Below are 18,914 nucleotides of genomic sequence, written 5' to 3'. Positions count from 1 at the left end.
AATAAATAAATTAGTGCCGTGTAAAACGGCCCCAGCCTTTCGGCCGAGATGTTAAAAATTGATCCTGCCTAGCCAAAAGGCCGGGGCAAGGGTTCGTGCTAAGTGCTGAATCAAGTGAGGGTCACCACTCCCCAGGTGAGTTCAGGCACCCCTGGGTCACTACTCCAGGGGCACTATCCCAGGCTTTCATGCTACTGGCCTTTTGGCCAGACCAAGCTTTCCCATGGCCTTTTCAGGGCGGACAGAAACCCATACTCAGACAGGTACTCACTTGATCTTAGCCAAAAGGCCAAGAAGCAAGATGACTATTTAGTCTACTTGATTTAGGTTTGCAATACAGAAGACTTTCGAATATTGAGAGACACAGATGGTGAGAAGGAGGATCTATGGGATGAAGGTAGAGAGAGGAAAAGAGTAAATGAGGGAGAAAAAAATAACCAGAAGCAACCTGAAGCAGAGTCATATATGGAGTGTACAGATCTCCGGAGAGAGGAGGAGAGAAGAGAGATGGAGCAACATAATCAAAGGAAGATGCGGGAAATGGATGCTGCTCATGCTGAGACCATTCTGGAACTAGAGAAAATTCGGGAGATGTTATTCTTGCAGCATAAAATTAACAAGGATTACCAGGTAAGGGAAAACAGTGTTATTGACTTAATATCCAAAAGAAATTGATATATCATCTTGACCTGTTGCTATTCTCCATTAGGTTTACTCATTAAACAATTGACAATATGTGTTAGACTTTGGCAAGTTTGGTTGAACCATTAAAAAGTTACTTACTTAAAGTAATAGGTTTTATTATTTATTATCATTTATTTATATAACACCACCATGAGGTAGCACTGCTAACCACTGCGTCACCCACAATTAATAGCCTAGAGATTTCATATCCAAGCGCTAGTTAGGCATTAATTACACGTGGACACTTCAACATTAATAACACTACAATGAGTCGGAAAAGCACAGTAAGCATCTACAAGTTATTGCATCTATGATTACTCTGTACAGTGTGTAAATGTTCTTATGTCATTGATGTTTATTTTATTGTACAATATATTTTTTTCCACTTCTTTTATCTTGCTCTTTCTTTCCACCCAATGACAGGAGGAGCTGAAGTCTGTGAAACTTAAGGCAGAGTGTGAGAGCCGAGAAAGAGAAGAAAAGGAGCGTGAAATTGAAGCCAGGCTGCTTCAGCGCAGCTCCAGGATCCAGATGTTGGAAGGTACCATTAAGTCCAAATTTTTCTTACACTGGAGAGTTACACAAATACACTACATTGTGCATGTAAGTGTGCAAAATATTTGAATTGGAGCCATACTGCATATATTGTTTGCTTACATAGACTCTGAATGATTCTTGATTAAATATATATATATATATATATATATAAATGTGCATTTTGATGTATTCTACTCTCAAACAAGAAGACTCATTTACAAACAAGAAAATAGTGCAAACCCGCAGCACAAATTCTCTTTTGTAACACTATGCTTCTAATTTTGCATAAAGGTGCCTATTTTTGTGCAAATATAAGTAATTTTTATAGGTATGCACACTAATTTGGGCAAAGATGGTGTCTGTAAGGTGCAAAATTTAGCAGCACACAGTGAGAGATAATTAGGTGGAGAAGGTACTTTGCATGGGTGTTCCCTGCTTTGTGGCTCTGAGCAATGTTTTTTTTATGTTAATGAAGAGGCTGGTCCTACAGCATTAGCTGGTTGGACTTTGTAGTGGTGTTTTCACTCTCTACACCATGGGCTAGATTTACTAAGCTGCGGGTTTGAAAAAGTGGAGATGTTGCCTATAGCAACCAATCAGATTCTAGCTGTCATTTTGGAGAATGTACTAAATAAATGAAAGCTAGAATCTGATTGGTTGCTATAGGCAATTAGTAAATCTAGCCCCATGTGTATCCAGAAACCTAGGCACTCTGCTTTTAGGGATGTTTGTAAAGACTCAGTAATTGGTTTGCACCTTCAAATGCGCTGTGAAAACAATTAGATGCACTTGCACAAAAAAAGAAGCAAAGTAGGTCCATATTGTTTGGTTCATAAATGCAGAGTAATGTGTGGAGAATTTTCTCAAGGAATATTCAGTAAAGGCCAGTTACATGTAAAAATGTTGTTAAATCATGACATTTGGCCAATGTGTAAAAATGTTGCTTGGTTTCTGTAAAATTTTTCACACTCGCGTTTAAAAAAAACCACTCCTGCTCCTGTCTAATCCTTGGCTCGGTTATTAGATTTGTACATACTTTGTACGTTAAAAATGTTGTAATTGTGTACTTCAATATATCATCAATATATTGAATCTGGTTTCTATTTGTTTCCAGCTCAGCTCAAGGACATTGCATATGGTACATATCCTGCGAGACTTAGCACTGACGATTCTCCCACTTCTGAAGTTGGTGTCTCCCCACCTTCTCTACATCGTGGGGAAACTCTTTTTGAGGTCTATATTGGCAGCATCTGCTTCACTCCTTATGGAATAAGCATTATTGAAGATCCTCAACCCACCACTTTCTGTATATATTCATTGTATGACTTTGAGACTCATGCTACTCCCGTTGTAACTGGCATCAGACCACAATACAACTTCACTTCTTGTTATGCCGTAACTCCAGATCCTGAATTCCTGCGCTACCTAAGGGTTGCAACACTAACAGTTGAGCTTTATCGAGTTATAGGTGGGGAGCACTGTGAAGTGGCACGTGGTCGGCTGAAACTGGACACAGTACTGCAAACTACAGACAGAGTACACAGCTCTATAATTCTAACTGGTAAATTCTCTAGTCATAGCAATCCATAAACCATTCTTTGGTTTCTGTTAAAACATGAAAAACTGACTGTGCTTTACTTTGGATGTTGGTTTCTTGTTTTGAGTATTAGTTTTATGTATTTACTCCATCATTTTTGTTTATTTACTATTCATTATTTTTATCTATTTTGTGATTATTTGATATTCAGGTCAGGTAAGTTGCACTTTACCTCCAGTCTTTTCCTGTTGACAGAGCAGTAGGTAACCAGATAATCAGCACTTTACATTCTGCTTAAACAGTATATTATTTCCTGTGCATTTTTTATATAATAATTAAAACTTGAAATGAGAAGAAAATCAATGATTAATACCATGATAACACTCCCCTGCTATCCTTAGATGTCAATGGGGAAAGTATAGGAGAATTGGACTACTGGCTGAGAATGCACGGGTCCCTGTCTCTTGCTCAGTGCCTCCAAAAACAAAGAAACAAAGCATGTAGCTACCTATCCACTCGCAGACCTGGTGGTGCCGAAAAGGTGAGAAGTATGAAGTTGAAGAGAGAAACGTGCTATAAAATGACCAAAGAGAGGGGACGAAGATTATGCATTAAGCACTGGGTAGTGAAATCAGAATCCGCTCAGACCAAAATAACCTTTATGTACATTGGCGTAAATAACTGATGCATTTTTAATTTTTTGTTCCTCAGTCCTGGAAATCAACATTAAATAGTGGACTTCAGAATGAATTGACCATCCGGATCTGGGGGTGCAGAAGTCTAAAAGTGAGCTGTTTGGGGCATCAACCAAGTCCATACATTGTTTATCACTTCTACCATTACCCAGACCACGCCACCTCCATCATACCCTGTAGTAACAACCCTCAGTTTGGGGATGAAGTTGTCTACCCCTTACAGTCGACCATCGATCTGGAACGATATCTCCAGCATGAGTGCCTGAATGTTTATGTGTTTGATGATGAAGAGACACAGCCAGGAGATTACTTGGGAAAAGCAGAAGTACCACTGTTGACACTGGCACAGGGAAACAGCATTCAAGGTGAGAACTTAAAGTGGAACTAAAGCCAAAAAGGAAAACACACTATATTAACAAATATATATATATATATGTCAACCAATTGTTGAGAATTTTAATATTTAATTACCCTTCCTGACTTTAGTGAGACCTGAAGGGGCATCTAGGGAGATTCCTCTGTCCCTGGCCTCAGTTTTAATAAATGCCCCCTGTATGTGATGTAATGCCCATTGAAAGGGTTAGAAGGAGCAGTTGTGACAGGTACTGGAAAAGAGATTAGTGCCCATTTTCAGGATAAGCAAAATGGTGACTCCTACGTCAGGGGCATTTACAAATTTCGCTCTGTGAGAACAAGGTTAATAATGAGGGAGCTGCATTCATTGGATTATAATATCATTACTTGTAATAATTACAAATAAATTGAAGGCAATAATTTAGATCCGATTTAATGTGCTGTAAAGTTGTCATTGTTGATAAGTGAACGTGTATTAAGTCACTTTCAACTTGTTAATAGATATTATTTTTAAGAGAGCCTATGGTATTTTGCTCTTTTTTCCTCGATATCTTCTTTTAACTACTCCTTTTTCAAAGGTGATTTTGCACTTACGAATTCCTACGGTAAATGTACTGGATCAGTGCAGATGAGCCTGGAATGGAAGTTTCCTTACCGTGGTCCGGGCCAGAGCCTTTGGGAGCCAACCATCAGTAGACACCTAACTCCTGGGAAGCTCCAAGATGTTACAATTTCACAGGTAAGAGAGAGCACACAGAGTGATTAACATAATGGTGTTATATGAAGACTGCTCTGCAAGTTTATACTGGTGGGTTCATCTGAAGATTAATGGTAGTAAATAGAGACAGTGTTCTGAAGTTTGTTTATGTATGCTCTTTTGTTAGTGTTTGGTATTTTACAGCACTGCTGCAAATAGGCTCTCAGTTTACGGCAACGGGATTGGAAGCAGCCATCTGATGAAACAGCCATACTACAGTATAGAGCTAAGAGATGTTGTGTTAATAAAACCTGATTTGACCTGTGTGCACAAATATGTCAACGTGTAGGGGAATGATTTAATATACATAAAAATAAAAATTGGTATTTTGCCAGAGCCAATCGCATGGGAAGCCAATGCCCAAGGATGCTCCAAAATTTAATTTAAGCAGATCCAGACAAACCAAATCTCGTAAGGCTGAGGGTGACCTGCACATAGATGTGAGCTCTAGCAAAAGAGGAAGGAGAGATACTCACTTATTAGATCATCAAAATCTAAATATGAAAGAGAAAAGACAGCCCTGCTTAACAGATGACGACATGGACATACATGTGGAGGTCAGTAAGAGATTAATACAACAAAATGTGTATTAGGAAACATGTCATAATCTTGTATGTACAGTAATAGTGGGTGATCTCTGGCACAGTAGCTGTTAACTGGCTGAGCAGAATAGGAATTATCGTTCAGCAGCAACTGAAGTGCTAGTGGTTGCCCATTCTTTCTCTAATAAAATATTTATGCTTATTGGATGGAAGCAGGATTTTGCTATATGTGTTGGAAAAAAGATGTGCAGCTACTACAGAAAGTAATCCTTAGATCTTAAATAAAATAGTGTTAAACCAAATGACAGGTTTACAAAATCATTAGCACCCCATACGATTCACAAAGATATTTGTCTAAGATGGTTAAAGAATAGAGTCCATGGATGATGCAATTTTCTGCCCCTGACTTCCTGTGTGAAACATTATAGTGAACCTTGTTATAAGCCATGTATTACCAAAATGAATACAGATCAGCAAAAATGGACTCGGCCTAGCTACTAACACTTCCCGGTCTTATGTAGAGTTGGACAAAAGTCCATTTTATGGACATATGCATGAAAAATGCTGATGATAAAGTAAAAAAAAACAAAACAAAAAAAAAATTACACAGTGTGCCCCACCCCAACATACACACACACCATCACCAAACAAAGGTGCTGCTAGCACTAGCATTCATAGCCTTGGCTTCTAACAGCAACCCCAGGGGAAAACTTGGTGTGGTTGTCTTTATTTAAATGTCTTTTTTTCTACAGTTTCACTACAAGTCCCAGCAGGGCCTGGATGCCAGAGCATACTGACGCTTTTCGTTCTACAAGTGCCAGCACATCCAAGCAGTTTAGGACTGCACCTGTGAAGCACCACCAAAAAATACATTCTTAACAATTAACTCTTTATCACCACACACCCCCCACACCAGCGGCACATGGCTGTTTTTTTCTGTGTGGAGCATTTTTTTTGCGGGCCTAGTTCCCCTAAGGAATTGAGCCCTGCGCTGAATGTGCTGCTGCTTTCCCTGCTATGTCACCTGCCCAGCCTGTCAAAGCATAGTGCTGCTTGCCGTTTACTTGGGGGGGACCCCCACACTGTTAATCCCCCCAACATTTCCACTACCAGCCTAGGCTATGAATGCTACTGTCTTTAGCTCCTTTGGGTGGGGAGACACAATACAAAAGAAAGAAAAAAAATTTTTAGGTATTGAAGAAAACACATTAAAATGCCAGTCATCATCATCAAGTTGATGATGATGATTGGCATCTCTCCACTACATGATGATACCCCCAAACCATACCATTAGTAATAGTAACACGCATAGAGCAGCAGACACATCTTACATATCACGCTGTGTCACAGGTTTCTTAGAATGAAGACAGTCTACTTTTTTTAAAACAAAATGCGCCAAACTCTACATAAGAGCCTCAATGTTTAACATCTCTGTCACATCTATTGTTCCTGGCATAAAGATAACAATGGCAAATATGTTACGCCAATGTGTTGGCTCTTGCCAAGCTTCAACTAATAAAGAATAGTTATTTTCTAAGCTTATATAAATGCAAATAGGCAGATACAGCAGATTCCTGTATACAAAGAACAGTTCTTATATGATTTACTATTCAAAAAAATCTGTTTCTTTTCAGGATATTGCAATAGGACAAGAGTGGCAAGGTGAACAACTTATATATGAAGACGTGAATGAATCAGATCCGGAAACAAGCTCTTTTCACTCTGCTAAACAAGACAGACGAATCCTACCGAAGGAAGCTGGTAAAGTAGCACCCTTTGGGGCCTATTTATAAATCAGTTCTTACATCATAATCCTCGTTTCTGGGGGAAAGACTCATATCAAAGAATTTCAGAAGTTGTTCACGTTAATGTATGCCGACTCATGCTGGCGTACACTTCTGTATGTTATTTTTCAGCTCTGCTTCAAAGAGCAGAGTCAAAGCACATGTGTAGAGGGATCATGTGATCCCTCCCTGTCACATGATGCATGTCCTTCCTTAAGTGCTGTTTGTACGCATGCCCAATGTTTTTGGGCGCTGCATGCGCACATGGACTTTCAGGCATGTTGTGGATCTCACATGTCATTGGGAGAGAAGAGGCAGTGAAAAAGGAACAGCAGTTTATTGTGACTGCTGTTCCTAGTGAAGAATTTTAATAATAAGTCACAATATTTAAATCCTTATCTTTGCTATAATGAATCGTGTTTAATATGCAGTGGATAATAAATATGCCTCCTTGATTGGTGATACATATTAATGCACTGGACAACTCAGATTCAAAGTCATTTTGCTTTTGCGCAGGTGAAAAATTAAATGACCGTGGTGAATCACAGATTGCAGAGAGTGATGATGATGATAATGATATCATAGTAGCAGAACCCCTAGTTCCATATAAACCGGTGAGTGCATGAAATGATGAAAATAAAATGACCTTCATGTTATAATTCCCCTTTGATAAGCTCATTGTTGAAGCTAACTTCTGAATATCAAAATAAGGGAAGGTAAACTATTAAGGTCAGGGATGGTTTATTGTGTGGGATGGCGTTTGTCATGAAACTGCATATATGAGCTATATAGCATGACCTTGTCATCCTAATTTACAGCTAAATCCTCTATGTTATAACAAAGGAGGGCTGATAACTTGCAGCTCATTGAATAAACTCATAAATAACAAAACTTTGAGTAGATCTTACTATTAAAGATGAGCCTTTCTATTATTTTTAGTGTCTCGTTCCCACTGCTACAATGGGCCAACTTTCATATGGGTCAGAAGTGCTCTGCTATGCTTATAGTCCTTTATCGGCCTATATGCTTCAAGACTGGGAACTTATTGAAACCTAACATAAGCATAGAGTCATCTTTTAAAGTGATTTGTCCTGTTTTTGTCTGTATGCATATGAGGTCCTAATTATTTAGTCTAATAAACAAGTACGAGAATCAGTTCATGTAACTGAAGTTTGTTTACACAGCCTTCAACCAAGATCCGGGTGGAAGTTGCATCACTGACATTGGATCCATGTTCAGAGGTGGTTGGTGACAAATCAGTGGAGAGAGTATTTGTGGAATTTCAATTTCCCGGTGTCCCCCCTGAAGAAACAGAGACCCCCTTGTCACTTCGCAAACCAAGGAATGGCGAGGAGATATACTACCATTTCAGCAAAGGTCAAAACAGCAGCACTGCAGAGTTAGATGACAAAAGCCCAATAACTATCACCTTATGTTTTTTCTTTCCTGTAGTTTTTGTTTTGCACTTGCTCAGCAGATGTGAACACTTGTAAACAATCACATATGTGTGTCACAAGTTGTAAATGGAATAATTTCCCTTTCCTCACACAGTAATACACCTAGACAATAAGGAGCATGCAGATCGCAGACATTTCCTCTGCACACTCCTGGAAGGATCAGACACTGCAAGAGAAAGAGTCAGGTACTATATTTAGGAAAAAGAAAAGTATAAATTAAAAAAAAGTGATGCAAAATTTTACATTCAGCTACGATATGTGGTTTTATTGTATGACCATTATTTACACACTTTAAAACCTAGAAAATCCTGTAATGAATAAAAGTAGAATATCAAATACCAAACAAGATACTTACAACTATGACAGAAACCCAGTTCAACCTCGGTTCAAGAAATCTGCTACTGGAAACTTTTAGGATGTGCGAATTTGTGATTTGCACCCCTTCCTGTAAATTACTTCAAATACCACTTCTACTTAGCCATGGGAGTGCTTCTTCTAAGATGGCCTTTAAACTGGATGTGAGCTGGAAGACCCATAGGAAGCTGCAGCCTCTTGCATAGGTTGCATCCATGTGAAGTATAGTATAAAACAAGCGGGGCAGGACCCTAAGTGGATGGTGTTTCCAGTAATGTTAAGTGCAGAGTCATGTTTCCCCCCCCCCCCCCCCCCCCCCCACGCTTTATACTGGTGTCTGGTTAATTACCTTACTTTATAATCCCTTATCTGTTGTGAATAAGGCAAGATGCATAATTTGACAGCTTTGCTTTGCCATCCATGCAGATTCTGTTAACCTCCCTATAGCCCTGGTAACTATAAAAATCACTCTTGAGGCAACCTCATGTGTGAGCTGACCAGCTAATGGTCGGAGAGCTGCTTCGGTTAGGTAGTATTCATTGGCAGGGACATAGGCTACGTGTCATAGTGGTCTGGACAGATCGCTGAGAGGAAGCCAGTGTATGAGAAGGGAGCAGGAAGAGTTCCTGCAACAGCATGATATCCTGCACTTGCCATAGTGGTCCAGGGCAGTGGACAGAGGGAAGGGGAACGGGCATAGAGCCTGTGACAGAAAGTGCAGGATTCCTTTCAGAAATAACTGTGTTCTCATTATGGAGTGGATGACCTGCTCACTGGGATTCATGAACCTCAGACCGTTGAGCTCTTCTACCATTGAGTGAACCCTAATGAATTATGCAATATTCCAGACTAAAACCACGCAAACATAAGCACAAACGTTGCCTAAATTAGCATGAACTCCTTTCATCTGGCTAATGTAGTTTTGGAGCTGGCTCCTATATTTCCTCAAGCCTTGTCTTAAAGGTACACTGCCAGCATAGGTAAAACAGGTACACCTGTTTTGTTTGGTAGATTGCGCCCCCTAACCCTTCCCGTATAAGGTATCTACAAAAACTTTAGCCACCCCTGATTTAAAGGGAAAACCCTAAATAAATATAATGATGATAATTTTATAATACATATTAGGCAATAATATACTTATACATTTCTGTGATGTCAGAACCATTTATAAACTTATTCTATATCTTGACCTCTGCAGTACACAGTTTCTCGAGACTAGGAGTGTTTTCCCTCCACCGACTTGACATCTGAGCATTACAGCGAACTGTAGAATTAGAAGTAACAAAAATAGCAAAATATATAGGCGTGATTTGTATTCCCATCATAGTTCCTCCTCTTCGCATGATGTACTCTGTCACTCTATCCCTATTTGTTTTAGCAAGGAGGAGTAGACAAGAGCAGGAGGAGTTTCTTGCCTAGACAAACACTGCTAAAACAATGAGGGCATAAACTACATTTTTCACACCATTTAATTTTATTTATAGAACTTTATAATTCAAGCATTGTTTTACAAAAAGTAAAACAAATACAATTTAGTATTACAGAGTAGTATTAGTATTACAGAGAAAACATATGTTATACTGACCTGTATAAAGGCGTGAGGCAGCAGGATGAGTTGAGTACAGGTGTGCACATTATTGTAATACATTGAATTGCTATTATATATATACTTTTTGAGAATAAATTGGCATAGAGGAAATGTTTTGCTTTGTTAATGGAACAAAGGCAATCCTACTGTTGGTAAATAAATCAGTTTATCATATTGGCAATATCAAACACACAGGGCATGTTTTTTATCAATGTGTTTTTCTTGCACTTTTTTCACGTCTTGTGCTTACCCAAATCCAATATATTGCACTGGTAGAGTGCATAAATACATGAGAAATAAGATGTGCAGTGTTCTAAAAATTTTAAATGCATTGTTAAAATCTTAAATCACAGTAAATGTGGTGAGAACCCCTGACTCTTCTTATTTGCATTTATTAAAATGTGAAAAGCGTAAAAAAAAAAAAGCAGATAGGTATGAATGAGCCATTGAAACAAAACATGTTTCCATTTTTCTCATGGTGTCATGAAGATTAAAGTTCACAGTGGTGAGTGATCCAATGAATGATGAAGAAGATGAGTGTCGTGATGTGGGATATGCTTATCTGGACCTGCGCCACCTACTGAGAAGAGCTGTAGATCCAGCTGAGGAAACTCTGCAGAGTGAGTACATATCTAAATAGAACATCATGATTTAATGTTATATATCTACACTATATAGTCAGCGCCGGTGCTAGGGTTCACGGCGCCCTAGGCAAAATTTTGCGCCCCATCCCCCCCCCCCCCACCGCGAACACATTAAAAAAATAAGTAGATTTTGTTTTGTTAATATACTTGTAAATCAGTTCATCAGGACACTGAAGCATGGGTGGGCACTGCTGAGCTCTTTATTCAGCCATTTGCAGACTCTGGGTACATTGCACACTGGCCACACCCACTTCCCAGCATTCCCCATGGTCTTAGGGACCATCACTAAAGATTCAAGCTTAAACATATAAGGGAGTGTCTACAAACATTAAGCATATCTAATGCAATAACATCACATCTTCTTTTCTTTAAAGATAAGCCCTGTATCCTTCAGTATAACAATTTAACGATATAACATTAAGAACATCATCTAACACGTTTCAATGAGTCTCTCAGGTCTGCGTATTTCTCTTATGGGTCTTTCACACAAAGTCTGTGTATCGTCAACCATGTTGGACCTTTCTTCCATCATGGTTTGTTCACCATTATCAAGTCCATCATACATGTCAGATGAAGGGTATTCTTCAGTCGTGTTGCCATCACTATGGTTGGGTTGAGATCTTAAATCGACCCGATTTCTTCTTACTTCTGTTCCACGATCTGTACGTACAATATAAGATCTTGGTGCTACTTGTGCTTGCACAATACCTTTCTGCATCCAAATGCCTTTCTCATGATCTCGGAGACGGACTTGGTCACCTGATCTTAGATCAGATAAGCTTTTTGCTCGCCTATCATGGTACAGTTTCTGTTTCTCCTGTTGACGTACCTTACTCAGTCTCACCAATGCTGAGTTATGCGTATTAAGCAGTTCGTCACTTATCGGAAGATTTGCTCTAATCCTCCTTCCCATCAGCATTTGTGCAGGAGAGAGTCCATTCTGTAAAGGTGTACTGCGGTAGATTAAAAGACTTTTGTAGAAATCTTCTTTGCCGTCTTGTGCTTTTTTCATTAGACTCTTTACAGTTTTTACTGAACTTTCCACCAACCCATTTGACTGTGGATAGTGGGGACTCGATGTTGCATGGACAAATTCCCACTCTTCAGCAAACTGTCTAAATTCAGCGCTGGAAAACTGAGGTCCATTGTCAGTGAACACTTCCATAGGAACACCATGCCTTGCAAAGATTGACTTCATGCAACTGATTACGGCTTTACTAGTAGTTGTAGGTAGAGTCTGCACCTCAGGGTAATTAGAATAATAATCAGTCACGACAATGTGTGTTTTTCCAATACAATCAAACAAATCTGCGCCTACCTTCTGGTATGGTCTCTCTGGCACTGCATGAGGACTCAGCGGCTCGACTTGTTGCTTTGGTCTGTACGTAAGACACAGTTCACATGTAGCTGTTGTCTGTGCTATGTCCTGGTTCATTCTTGGCCAATACATCACTTCACGCGCCCTCCGTTTACATTTCTCTTCTCCTAAGTGGCCTTCATGTATCTTGCACAGCATAATTTTTCTTAGTCGTGCAGGTATAATAATTCTATTGCCTTTGTAAATAATACCATTGACAACCGTAAGGTCAGTGCGGTACATCCAATAATCATGAATAGACAGTGGGCACGCATTTTTTTCTGCTGGCCATCCTTTCAGAATGATGTCTTGTAACACTTTCATTGTGATGTCTGTCTCTGTTTCTTTTCTTATCTGTTCTTGTCTTGCAAGAGACACAGGTAGAGAAGCTACAATCAAATTAACATATGCGTCTATCTCTTTATCCATCAGACTTTCAGAACCTTCACTTTTGTTCACAGCACGGGAAAGTGTGTCAGCAATGTACATGTATTTACCAGGACAGTACAGCAATTGGACATCATATTTCTGTAGTCTTATAAGCATTCTTTGAATTCTCATGGGACAGTCATGTAACGATTTAGCCATGATAGCTACCAATGGCTTGTGGTCAGTTTCCACTGTAAACGCTTGACCATACACAAATTGATGAAATCGCTCACATGCATATGTGATTGCTAGAAGTTCTTTTTCTATCTGAGCATATCTTGTTTCAGCACTTGTCAATGCTCTTGATGCATAGATTACCGGTTGCCATGTATCCTCATGTTCTTGTAACAACACTGAGCCTAGGCCAAATTGCGAGGCATCTGCTGAAATTCTTATACTTTTTGTAGGATCAAAGAATCTTAGTACCGGTTGCTCTGTGATGGTCCATTTCAAGTTTTGCCAACTTTCTTCTTGTTCATGTGACCACATCCACTCATTATTTTTGTCCAACAACCATCTTAGAGGTGCTGTTTGTTCGGAGAGTTGAGAAATAAACTTTCCTAAGTAAGTAATCATTCCTAGGAATCTTCTCACGTCGTCTTTGTTGTTAGGACGTTCCATGTTTATTATGGCTGATATTTTCCTCGGGTCAGGCTTCACACCTTCCTCCGAGACCACGTCACCCATAAAGGTAAGTGTTTTCACACCAAATTCACATTTGTCCTTGTTCAGCTTTAGATTCACCTTCTTGATAAGTTCCATTACTTGTCTCAGTCTAGAATCATGTTCTTCTTTTGTAGATCCCCAGACAATAATGTCATCCATCATTGTTTCAACACCTGGAATGTGTTCAAAAATCATGTGTATCCTTTTGTGATATACTTCTGGAGCAGACAATATCCCATATGGTAGTCGAAGGAATCTGTATCGACCTTCTGGGGTATTAAATGTACACAGCATTGAGCTGGTTTCATCTAGCTTCATTTGCCAGAATCCTGAAGATGCATCCAATTTACTGAACCATTTTGCTCCCGCAAACTGTGACATGATTTCATCTCTGGTTGGTAGTTTGAAATGTTCTCTTTTAATAGCCTTATTTAAATCTCTTGGATCCAGACATATTCTGAGTTGTCCATTTTTCTTTTCAACAATTACTAAGGAGCTCACCCATTCAGTAGGCTCATCAACTTTCTGTATCACACCCAAAGCTTCCATGCGGTTTAACTCCTGTTTGAGTTTTTCTCTCAGCGCAAATGGCACTTTTCTACAGGGGTGTATCACTGGAGGAACTTGCGTGTCTAGATTTATCTTATGCTCACCAGGCAGACAACCTAAACCTTCAAACATGTCTCTGTATTCTGTAAACACTGATTTGCATTCATCTTCTACTTGTGATGTCACCATGAAAACTTTCTTTATCAAGTTAAGCTTCTCACATGAACTTAATCCTAGAATCGGTTGTACATCTTTATCCACAATCAGTAGCGATGTTTTGAACTTTTGTCCTTTGTAGCTCAGGGTCACTAGGCATGTACCTTTCACAGGAATTTCCTCCCCAGTGTAGCCTGTAACTTTCACATTGGCTGGATGAATTTTAGGTTTTACTCTAAAAGTCTTATAGTCTTGAAACGATATCAAATTCACCTGCGCACCAGTATCAAGCTTAAAGGGAATGACAATCTCGTTCACTGTTAAAGGAACAATCCATTCTTTCTTGTCTGTACTGCAAAGTTCAATACAATTCACAAAAAAATCTTCAGACGTAGCTTGTTCAACGGCATGCACTTTGTTTGTTTCACTATTGGTTCTACAGCATTTGGCAAAGTGATTAAGTCCACCACATTTCATGCAGGTTTTACCATAAGCAGGGCACATTTTAGGATTATGAGTATTTCCACATCTACTGCAGATTTTCCTATTAGATTGCATTTTAGACTGCTTCATTTTAGAGAATGGTGGTTTGCTTGGCTCTGTTTTCTTCACCCCATGTACAGTAGTATCAGATTCCTTGTGTAACTGTTTGGCTTGCAGTCTGGTCATTTCTGTAGATCTGCACATAGTCATTGCCTTGTCAAGTTCTAGGTCTTGCTCTCTCAGCAATCTTTCTCTGAGTCCATTATCAGGTATTCCACAGACAATACGATCTCTAATCAGTGAGTCCTTTAAATCACCAAACTCACAGGTTTTGCTGAGTGATTGCAGTTCTGTAACATACTGATCAAATCCTTCTCCAGACTTCTGATCACAGGTGAAAAACTTATATCTTTCATATGTCACATTTTTCCTTGGCACAAAGTAATCTTCAAACTTTTGCATTATAGAAGATAGCACCATATTCTGCCCTTCAGCAAACTGAAAACTGTTATAAATGTCCAGCACATCCTCTCCTATCACATGGAGGAAGATGGATGACTTTGTTTTATCCTCCATTGCATCAGCTCCACATGCAGCAAGATATATATTAAACCTTTGTTTAAATCTTTTCCAGTTTTCAGACAAGTTGCCAGACATGAGCATGCCTGCTGGAGGAGACAGCCTATCCATAGTTACTCACTGTTTGATGTGACCAGAGCACAAGGCAGATATTCAGACACTGCGTGTCACAGCTTTACAGACTTCTGTAGGATCCTTTCACACTCTGAGCTCTAGCAGTCCAGTTAAAACTTCTTCTGACACCATGTTTTGTTAATATACTTGTAAATCAGTTCATCAGGACACTGAAGCATGGGTGGGCACTGCTGAGCTCTTTATTCAGCCATTTGCAGACTCTGGGTACATTGCACACTGGCCACACCCACTTCCCAGCATTCCCCATGGTCTTAGGGACCATCACTAAAGATTCAAGCTTAAACATATAAGGGAGTGTCTACAAACATTAAGCATATCTAATGCAATAACATCACAGATTTTACTTACCTTTTCTTTCTTTTCTGTAGCTGATCCGCGCCTTCTTCACACAGGAGGCGGAGTGATGCATGCTGGAAGGGGAGGGGGGCGCTGGGAAAGAACTTTATTCACACTGTCTGTCAGTGACAGTGTGATACTTCACTGATGCGCCGCGGACACTGAAAAACAGCGGCGGCGGGGCAACCCTCTCCTGAGGCGCTGACTAGATTAGAAAATCTAGTCAGCGGCGCCCTGCAGGTCCCGGCGCCCTAGGCAACTGCCTAAGGTTGCCTAATGGGAGCGCCGGGCCTGTATATAGTTTACATGTACACTATGCAATAACTTTGTTGCCTACATGAACTGGGAACCAATATTGGCTATAAACATTGGAAGTGCCAAAGTCAGTCTGTGACCACCAAGCTTAATAACTATGCATTTTTTGTTTATATTTATGACAGCAGTAAGAAATATTATGTTTCAACTTTCTGTTTCTCATAACTTTTATGCATTTGAAAACATGCTATAGTTGTCACAGACTAACTGAAAATATTATACTGAATTATAAAGAAAACATTTTAATCTTTATACATTAAAACATCATGGCATGCTTCTTCAAGGTTGTAGCAACTTGAAAATGCAATGCATTGTGGGAATACAGTGTTGTCATTCAGTTACAGTTAATTAGATATAAGATAATCATCATCATCACCATTTATTTATATAGCGCCACTAATTCCGCAGCGCTGTACAGAGAACTCATTCACATCAGTCCCTGCCCTATTGGAGCTTACAGTCTAAATTCCCTAACACAGATACACACACAGACTAGGGTCAATTTTGATAGCAGCCAATTAACCTACCAGTATGTTTTTGGAGTGTGGGAGGAAACCGGAGCACCCGGAGAAAACCCACGCAAACACGGGGAGAACATACAAACTCCTCACAGATAAGGCCATGGTCGGGAATTGTACTCATGACCCCAGTGCTGTGAGGCAGAAGTGCTAACCACTTCGCCACCGTGTTGCCCATAAGATGTGTTGTTGTTTACACATCTCAAAATCAGGGGGAAATTAAAATAGATGTAAAGTTTTACATTTACCAGATAGGCCAGATATAAATTAATTTTAAGAAACTAGCCAAAATTCCTTTTCCAAAAATGTATAACTTATATTTTATTTTTATATTTGATAATAGGAATTTAGCCCCATATATATATTCACACTACACAATGACAGATGATAAATGTCCCAGGACTAGGCAGAACCATGACCTTTGAACATAGTCACAGCAATTAAATTCACAGACTGTGCACTGGTCTTCATTTTAAATAACATTGCTTAAGGAGTGTACTTTATTTATGTTTGGGGAATGGTCCATTAGAGTAAGCAGATAGGTATAAGTGTTTATTTATATAAAGTGTTTGTTACATGTGTAATAAACAGTAAACAATATAAAACAAAATAGATATTTTTGAACTAAATCTTTAAGTTTAGAACATGTATAGATTGTGTTAACTTAATTTTAGAGATTTAAAGGAACATGCAATTTGATCAGTGGTGCCCTCTAGGAGAGCTTGTTTGCATTTTTGAAATGACACACAAGATGCAGACAATGATATAATCAACTGGAGATTATAATAAAATAGTAAATTATTGCATATCTCATATAAATTAAATAGACAATTAAGTGGAGTAGAAAATACACGCACCCACTCTTCTGTTACATGATCATGACAATCCAATATTTAAAAAAAAACAAAAAAAAACAACACAAATTTCTTATTGCAATGGAGATGAACGTCATTGTTGCTTGTGGCCATTTACAAACGTGTGTTCTATTTTTCTTTAGTTTTGGATGTGTCTAATCCAAGACAAATAATTGGAGCTCTTCGTGTGGTGATCGAAGCTAGAGAAGCAGCTCAGGCTGTACAGAGAGAGAAAAGAATGAAGGCCAGAAGTGCATCATCACCTTTCTTTATCACAAAATGAATACACCAACTGCTATAAAGACCTGAATGCAACACCATAAAATGCGCATACACTAAGTTTTTAAAACCATTATGTAAAACAGAGGTTTAGGACCTGTGGGGGCTTGTCCGATATTCAATACATTCTACTGTGAATGAACCATGTTGGAGTATCAGAAGAATGGCTCATTGCGACATGAGGTCCTCAGCTACGACTGATGTGCAGGATAATGAGTGTATGCATAACAATAAAAAAAAGGACAATAGTACCCAAAACAACGTGGATGGTTTGGAAGAGCTCAAGCAAATTAATACTAATCAGAAATACAAATATTTACATATGTTAACTGTATGCTGTATAACAACTAAATGAATCGGGGAATGTATTGTAGTACATTAAACATATCAGCCAAGGTTGTTCAAAAATAGACTAGTTCATCTATAGAATTCCACAAGCCATATTTCAAATCTCAGCGGATGAGCCTTTCAATATTGCCTGTGAATATTTAAGCACATTATTCTGTAGAGGTTTCGCCACTAAAGTGATTACTGATGTAGTGCCTCTGCAACATACATAAGACTGTGCTAGCTACAGTGCAGCGAGAACATAGACGTTGAAGTGCTGAGAGGTGGTGGTGGTTGAATGGTGGACGAGAAACCACACAAGCGTTGGAAGAAAAATAAAGTTAAAATCCAAACAAAATCTTGTATTTTGTCCTCATTTTAACAGAGCATTAGAAAAGCATCCATTCACACATCTCAAAGCTTCCCTGTAGCAGAGTGTACTATGTACTTAATGAGCATTCCCATAGAATCCATGGTATTTCCCCAAACAGTAACACTTCTGAACACTGCAGGTAGCATAAACATTGACACAAAGCAAAATAAAAAAAAATGGCAGAAAGTTTGTATACAGTTCCATTCACATTTTTACATAAGTTTTTGATAAGAATCAGCAAAACATATTTAATGACAATTTATTATGCACACATACCCAATAGGGGGGTTACTGTTACGAGCTGCGGTGGCTCAGGCACCGCCGCGACTCGCTCCGGCCCCACAGATGCGCCATGACGACGGTCGAGACGTTCCTCTAACACCGCCGTGACCCGGCCGGCTGGCCAGCCGGGTGAGTGCGTGTTCCTCTTATTACTCATTCCCAGCTGGAGAATTATTATTATTACCATACCCTATTGTGATTGGTCCTCCTGGGTATATTAGGCAAGGAGGGTTTAACCTCCATGCTGGTTAAAGTTCCTGCTTCAAGTGTACTTACCTGCTCCTTTCTCTGCCCCTCTGCTCTTACTATTTGGATTGATTCTGGTTTCGCTTACTGGACTGAA

At 39.3% G+C, this 18,914-nt stretch overlaps 1 protein-coding gene across 2 annotated transcripts in view; it reads left to right on the top strand.

The window, feature by feature from the left end:
- Window positions 1-18,566, top strand: part of RPGRIP1 (RPGR interacting protein 1) — a 28,765-nt gene extending 10,199 nt beyond the window's left edge. For both annotated transcript variants that reach the window (XM_075212173.1, XM_075212164.1), the window contains exons 14-26: window positions 328-630; window positions 1,108-1,225; window positions 2,336-2,782; window positions 3,160-3,299; window positions 3,470-3,818; window positions 4,386-4,546; window positions 4,900-5,121; window positions 6,741-6,867; window positions 7,407-7,504; window positions 8,075-8,267; window positions 8,442-8,532; window positions 10,779-10,909; window positions 17,454-18,566. In XM_075212173.1, the coding sequence (XP_075068274.1) occupies window positions 328-630; window positions 1,108-1,225; window positions 2,336-2,782; window positions 3,160-3,299; window positions 3,470-3,818; window positions 4,386-4,546; window positions 4,900-5,121; window positions 6,741-6,867; window positions 7,407-7,504; window positions 8,075-8,267; window positions 8,442-8,532; window positions 10,779-10,909; window positions 17,454-17,593 (2,520 nt within the window). In that variant the 3' untranslated portion in view covers window positions 17,594-18,566. The remainder of the gene's footprint in view (window positions 1-327; window positions 631-1,107; window positions 1,226-2,335; window positions 2,783-3,159; window positions 3,300-3,469; window positions 3,819-4,385; window positions 4,547-4,899; window positions 5,122-6,740; window positions 6,868-7,406; window positions 7,505-8,074; window positions 8,268-8,441; window positions 8,533-10,778; window positions 10,910-17,453) is intronic.
- The last annotated feature ends 348 nt before the right edge of the window (window positions 18,567-18,914 follow it).

The sequence above is a fragment of the Mixophyes fleayi genome, chromosome 1, assembly GCF_038048845.1.
Source record: "Mixophyes fleayi isolate aMixFle1 chromosome 1, aMixFle1.hap1, whole genome shotgun sequence".
In the NCBI taxonomy this organism is placed as follows: domain Eukaryota; kingdom Metazoa; phylum Chordata; class Amphibia; order Anura; family Limnodynastidae; genus Mixophyes; species Mixophyes fleayi.
Note: the sequence above shows the minus strand (reverse complement) of the source record. Positions and strands in the feature narration are given on the sequence as shown.